Source organism: Oncorhynchus kisutch, unplaced genomic scaffold (genome assembly GCF_002021735.2).
Source record: "Oncorhynchus kisutch isolate 150728-3 unplaced genomic scaffold, Okis_V2 scaffold983, whole genome shotgun sequence".
Classification (NCBI taxonomy): Eukaryota; Metazoa; Chordata; class Actinopteri; order Salmoniformes; family Salmonidae; genus Oncorhynchus; species Oncorhynchus kisutch.
The window spans coordinates 72,117-79,017 of NW_022262928.1; the positions used below are offsets into that span (position 1 = coordinate 72,117).

Here is a 6,901-nt window from a genome sequence, read left to right on the forward strand (position 1 = left end):
GGAGGAACAGTCACACAGTGGTGGAACAGTCACACAGTGGTGGAACAGTCACACAGTGGTGGAACAGTCACACAGTGGAGGAACAGTCACACAGTGGAGGAACAGTCACACAGTGGAGGAACAGTCACACAGTGGAGGAACAGTCACACAGTGGTGGAACAGTCACACAGTGGTGGAACAGTCACACAGTGGTGGAACAGTCACACAGTGGAGGAACAGTCACACAGTGGTGGAACAGTCACACAGTGGAGGAACAGTCACACGGTGGCGGAACAGTCACACAGTGGAGGAACAGTCACACAGTGGCGGAACAGTCACACAGTGGAGGAACAGTCACACAGTGGAGGAACAGTCACACAGTGGCAGAAAATAAATGAAACTCCACATTCGTTTGATTCATTTGAACATCTGTCTGAGGGAATTCCACAAAGCACATATTGCATGTAACAGACCAGTTACATGACATACAGCACGGTCAAGTTCATGTTTTCTACAGTTTACTAAACAACTACTGATTTAGAACCATGAAGTTACCTCAAGTCAACACAAAGACAACAGCAGCACTGCCTCCGCTAATTCCAGCACCATTTCAACTTAAACATTGAAACATCATCAAATCAACTAGGCTAGTACTGATTTTGGTCTGTGTGCATGTAAGTAAAAACACAAATGCCATCCTCCTCTCTTTCATCTTGGAAAAACTGTCTATGGCTCTGTCATACTGTATGATTTTAGTTTTTTGTTTTCATAGGCTACTTAGCTAAAATGCTTGCTAGCTTGACTTCCCCGCATGGGCAACAATCATATCAGCCCAGTGGCACAATATATGCATTTATGGTTAGATAAGTGTCGCCATCATAGTCATTGGCCTGTACAGAGAATTAAGTCAAAACCACTAGTCCAAATCCCCATCTCCATCCATGGCTTTAGGAAAAGGCAGATTTAGCAAATAAATAAATAAATAAATGTTTTGCTTTGGATGTGATTTGATAGGTGTGAAACCAAATCCAAACTGGCCTCCCTTGGGGGGCGTTTTGCTGCGCTAGGACAACACACAGTTTCAATTAAAAACAAATATCAAGGGAGGCAAAACGCTTGCTGGCATCAATCAATCAACTGCTAGGGCGGCAACATGTCATACTCCTTTGGTCCAAACAGCATCAGATACATGGACTACACATACTGAGACAGAGAGGCACTGTTTCCCTCGCTCTGATGATTTCTCCGGTGAGACTCAGCCACTTGCGAATTGAATGGAAATTATGAAAACACAGAGAGAAATGATTTTATAATTGTTGAACATTTTTGGGTCAAATATTTAGGGAAGCCTGACATCCCTTGCCATATATGAAAATACACCACAGCTGAGGCAGATGGGTTGAAGGGGAAGGATACTGAGAGGATTCGTGTGAGTATGGAGTATGGATGCCAACCGCCATCGAAGAAGAGGAAGAAGAGCGCTTAGTGGAACCAATTTCACGCATGGTGCTGTGGCAGGGGAGGTGTTTCACTCTAGTACGGCTCGACTTGTTTATTTCCGTTGCAGAAAGGAAGTAGCTCGTTGGGTCTTGTGGAGGTGACCGAATGGCATATTTATTCTGTCAATCTTGAATTAGTTCTCTCCCGGAGTCGTAGGAAACACCGATTATTTTATTTTCATTGTGAAAAAGTACCGTTAGCACCATGGGAGCTCACCTCGCGCGGCGGTATATCACCGAGACGGAGACCGAGCCTGACCCTGCGAAACCGTTTGGCTTTGACCCCGAATTCGGCTTCGACGAGAGGAAAGAGAGAGGTGTGTATTGTTGAGACTGTTTTGGTCTGATCGTGTGACCGTACAGGAGTATGGTTGCAAAGTGTCTGCTGGTAGACTCATGTTATGTCCATGGAAAGTAAAGTCCGCTAACAAGCTAACTGCAACTAGTAGTGGCTTGCTAACGTTACCCAAATTTGGCTAGCATGATATGTTCCCTATTAAATATAACTAGAGTATTTCGCCCCCTTTCCATTCGTGTAAACTGTTTATATTTTAATGAATAAAACTGTCAGTTCAGACAGCAAAATGGTTGTGAACAGATATTCCCCGTCCTGTCAAATTCAGTCATAAATCCCGGGTGCATCTCAATAATCCAATGTCTTCCTCTCCTCGTCTCCTTTCCTTACTCTGTGAAAGAGTAGTTGCTTGCCAACAGTACAACCGTTCCTTGCATACATACAATGCATTACGGAACATGCAAGGCTACACTTATACACATCTCAGGAAAAAGCCTAGTCCTTTCTTTGTTGACAATTTTCATTTTGTGTGTGTCCCCACTAGTAGAGATGATGTAACATGTTATCTTGTCCCCCTGGTAGAGATGGTTGCCTCCCCATTAACCCCTGGTGTAACATGTTATATTGTCCCCCTGGTAGAGATGGTGTAACATGTTATCTTGTCCCCCTGGTAGAGATGGTGTAACATGTTATCTTGTCCCCCTGGTAGAGATGGTGTCCTCCCCCATTAACCCCTGGTGTAACATGTTGTCCCCCTGGTAGAGATGGTGGCCTCCCGCATTAACCCCTGGTGTAACATGTTGTCCCCCTCGTAGAGATAGTGGCCTCCCCCATTAACCCCTGGTGTAACATGTTGTCCCCCTCGTAGAGATAGTGGCCTCCCCCATTAACCCCTGGTGTAACATGTTGTCCCCCTCGTAGAGATGGTGTCCTCCCCCATTAACCCCTGGTTTAACATGGTGTCCTCCCCCATTAACCCCTGGTGTAACATGTTGTCCCCCTGGTAGAGATGGTGGCCTCCCGCATTAACCCCTGGTGTAACATGTTGTCCCCCTCGTAGAGATAGTGGCCTCCCCCATTAACCCCTGGTGTAACATGTTGTCCCCCTGGTAGAGATGGTGGCCTCCCAGGCCCAGATGAACCTGGCCCAGGTCCCTGTACTCCAGAGGGACTACTGCGCCCACCACCTCATCAAGCTCATGAAGTGTAAGAGGGACAACTGGCCCAACTTCCTGGCCTGTAAACACGAGAGACACGACTGGGACTACTGCGAGCACCAGGAGTAAGTATCTGCCTGGTTCTATGAGTAGGTATCTGCCTGGTTCTATGAGTAGGTATCTGCCTGGTTCTAGGTGTAGGTATCTGCCTGGTTCTAGGAGTAGGTATCTGCCTGGTTCTAGGAGTAGGTATCTGCCTGGTTCTAGGAGTAGGTATCTGCCTGGTTCTAGGAGTAGGTATCTGCCTGGTTCTAGGAGTAGGTATCTGCCTGGTTCTAGGAGTAGGTATCTGCCTGGTTCTAGGAGTAGGTATCTGCCTGGTTCTAGGAGTAGGTATCTGCCTGGTTCTAGGAGTAGGTATCTGCCTGGTTCTAGGAGTAGGTATCTGCCTGGTTCTAGGAGTAGGTATCTGCCTGGTTCTAGGAGTAGGTATCTGCCTCGAGGTTTAGCAACACATGGAGTTTGTTTCTGGCTTTCCTGGACACACTTTATGGCTGCATCCCAGCCAGTGTTTTGAGTTTAAATCCCACTGGGGTCATGTCCAATGTTCCCTGTCATTTTTTGGAGCACTGAGCAAGTCCGGTCTTGTGAGCAGAAACTTAAACATTCTGTGCAACTTCCTGTTTACAGTGAACTCTGAGGTTGTCCCATCAGTTTTAGACAGTAGCCAATAGGCTGTACCATCAGTTTTAGACAGTAACCAATAGGCTGTACCACCAGTTTTAGACAGTAACCAATAGGTTGTGCCATCAGTTTTAGACAGTAACCAATAGGCTGTACCACCAGTTTTAGACAGTAGCCAATAGGTTGTACCATCAGTTTTAGACAGTAACCAATAGGTTGTGCCATCAGTTTTAGACAGTAACCAATAGGTTGTACCATCAGTTTTAGACAGTAACCAATAGGCTGTACCATCAGTTTTAGACAGTAGCCAATAGGCTGTACCATCAGTTTTAGACAGTAACCAATAGGCTGTACCACCAGTTTTAGACAGTAACCAATAGGTTGTGCCATCAGTTTTAGACAGTAACCAATAGGCTGTACCACCAGTTTTAGACAGTAGCCAATAGGTTGTACCATCAGTTTTAGACAGTAACCAATAGGTTGTGCCATCAGTTTTAGACAGTAACCAATAGGTTGTACCATCAGTTTTAGACAGTAACCAATAGGCTGTACCATCAGTTTTAGGCAGTAGCCAATAGGCTGTACCATCAGTTTTAGACAGTAGCCAATAGGCTATTTGGCATAATGTACTCCTATCAGAGTGGCCTACCAATAGAGAAAATCCCAGAACATTTTCACATGGAAATAGCCTTTGATTTCTATCATGTAACCTATAGGTGGGGTTCAATGCAGGCCTACAGTAACCTATAGGTGTGGTTCAATGCAGGCCTACAGTAACCTATAGGTGGGGTTCAATGCAGGCCTACAGTAACCTATAGGTGGGGTTCAATGCAGTCCTACAGTAACCTATAGGTGGGGTTCAATGCAGGCCTACAGTAACCTATAGGTGGGGTTCAATGCAGGCCTACAGTAACCTATAGGTGGGGTTCAATGCAGGCCTACAGTAACCTATAGGTGGGGTTCAATGCAGGCCTACAGTAACCTATAGGTGGGGTTCAATGCAGGCCTACAGTAACCTATAGGTGGGGTTCAATGCAGGCCTACAGTAACCTATAGGTGGGGTTCAATGCAGGCCTACAGTAACCTATAGGTGTGGTTCAATGCAGGCCTACAGTAACCTATAGGTGGGGTTCAATGCAGGCCTACAGTAACCTATAGGTGGGGTTCAATGCAGGCCTACAGTAACCTATAGGTGGGATTCAATGCAGGCCTACAGTAACCTATAGGTGGGGTTCAATGCAGGCCTACAGTAACCTATAGGTGGGGTTCAATGCAGGCCTACAGTAACCTATAGGTGGGGTTCAATGCAGGCCTACAGTAACCTATAGGTGGGGTTCAATGCAGGCCTACAGTAACCTATAGGTGGGGTTCAATGCAGGCCTACAGTAACCTATAGGTGGGGTTCAATGCAGGCCTACAGTAACCTATAGGTGGGGTTCAATGCAGGCCTACAGTAACCTATAGGTGGGGTTCAATGCAGGCCTACAGTAACCTATAGGTAGGGTTGAATGCAGGCCTACAGTAACCTATAGGTGGGGTTCAATGCAGGCCTACAGTAACCTATAGGTGGGGTTCAATGCAGGCCTACAGTAACCTATAGGTGGGGTTCAATGCAGGCCTACAGTAACCTATAGGTGTGGTTCAATGCAGGCCTACAGTAACCTATAGGTGTGGTTCAATGCAGGCCTACAGTAACCTATAGGTGGGGTTCAATGCAGGCCTACAGTAACCTATAGGTGGGGTTGAATGCAGGCCTACAGTAACCTATAGGTGGGGTTGAATGCAGGCCTACAGTAACCTATAGGTGGGGTTGAATGCAGGCCTACAGTAACCTATAGGTGGGGTTCAATGCAGGCCTACAGTAACCTATAGGTGGGGTTCAATGCAGGCCTACAGTAACCTATAGGTGGGGTTCAATGCAGGCCTACAGTAACCTATAGGTGGGGTTCAATGCAGGCCTACAGTAACCTATAGGTGGGGTTCAATGCAGGCCTACAGTAACCTATAGGTGGGGTTCAATGCAGGCCTACAGTAACCTATAGGTGGGGTTCAATGCAGGCCTACATTCTATGTGACTGGCTCCGCCTACAACAAAATCAGACTAAATCTTGTATTGAAAAGGGTCTGATAAGTTATTCAATCAGAGACAGAAACGTTGATCTATATAGTGCAAACTAATGGGGGTTAAGTCCAATCTCCTGAGTCTGTGCAGGCTGGCATTTCTTCTGCTCTGCTGTCCTGCAGGAGGAGAGTGGCCGCGCACAGCTTAGAGGGAAACAGGAAGTTGACTTGACAGTGGTCATGTGGCTTTCGATTACAGTACAAAATGGCATGTATTGTTATCAAAGAGAGTTGATGCATGTGTCTGATGGTCACACGTGAATAGAGTTGTCAGACTTGTAGTAGTAGTACTGCCATCTGAGGTCCTCCCCCATCAAATCCACTTGAACGCCCCTCTCTTCTCTGTGTCTCTGTGTGTGTGTGTGTGTGTAGCTACGTGATGCGTATGAAGGAGTATGAGCGGGAGCGACGGCTGCAGATGAGGAAGAAGAGGGTGGAGGAAGCCCAGGCAGCTTGAGCATCATCGTCATCATGACCTCTAACCCCTGACCCCTCTGTGTACATACCTGCTGCTCTCCACAATAAAGAGCTCCATGACTCTAGCCCTGAGCCACCCGTCTCTTTGTTTGTTTCCTGGTACGTTACGAGCCGGGGAACCACGCAGGAACCAACGTGGAGGGACCCACCCCAATCTGTCCAATAGAAATGCTTGTTTTTGTTGAATACACCCCAGGTAGCAGGAGCGGTGTGTATCCGAGCAGGGTCTGAGCCAGCTATCTGACAGTGGGGTGTGCATCAGAGCAGGGTCTGAGCCAGCTATCTGACAGTGGGGTGTGCATCAGAGCAGAGTCTGAGCCAGCTATCTGACAGTGGGGTGTGCATCAGAGCAGAGTCTGAGCCAGCTATCTGACAGTGGGGTGTGTATCAGAGCAGGGTCTGAGCCAGCTATCTGACAGTGGGGTGTGTATCAGAGCAGGGTCTGAGCCAGCTATCTGACAGTGGGGTGTGTATCAGAGCAGGGTCTGAGCCAGCTATCTGACAGGAGGGGTGTGTATCAGAGCAGGGTCTGAGCCAGCTATCTGACAGTGGGGTGTGTATCAGAGCAGGGTCTGAGCCAGCTATCTGACAGTGGGGTGTGTATCAGAGCAGGGTCTGAGCCAGCTATCTGACAGGAGGGGTGTGTATCAGAGCAGGGTCTGAGCCAGCTATCTGACAGTGGGGTGTGT

General features: G+C 47.5%; 1 protein-coding gene across 1 annotated transcript; it reads left to right on the plus strand.

Moving 5' to 3' along the window:
- The first annotated feature begins 1,519 nt into the window (after nucleotides 1-1,519).
- On the plus strand, nucleotides 1,520-6,284 carry LOC116363983 (NADH dehydrogenase [ubiquinone] 1 beta subcomplex subunit 7-like). The gene is made up of 3 exons (XM_031817310.1): nucleotides 1,520-1,795; nucleotides 2,887-3,055; nucleotides 6,108-6,284. Exons 1-3 carry the CDS (start codon nucleotides 1,684-1,686, stop codon nucleotides 6,190-6,192), a joined length of 366 nt encoding a protein of 121 aa, XP_031673170.1. The 5' UTR covers nucleotides 1,520-1,683; the 3' UTR covers nucleotides 6,193-6,284.
- The last annotated feature ends 617 nt before the right edge of the window (nucleotides 6,285-6,901 follow it).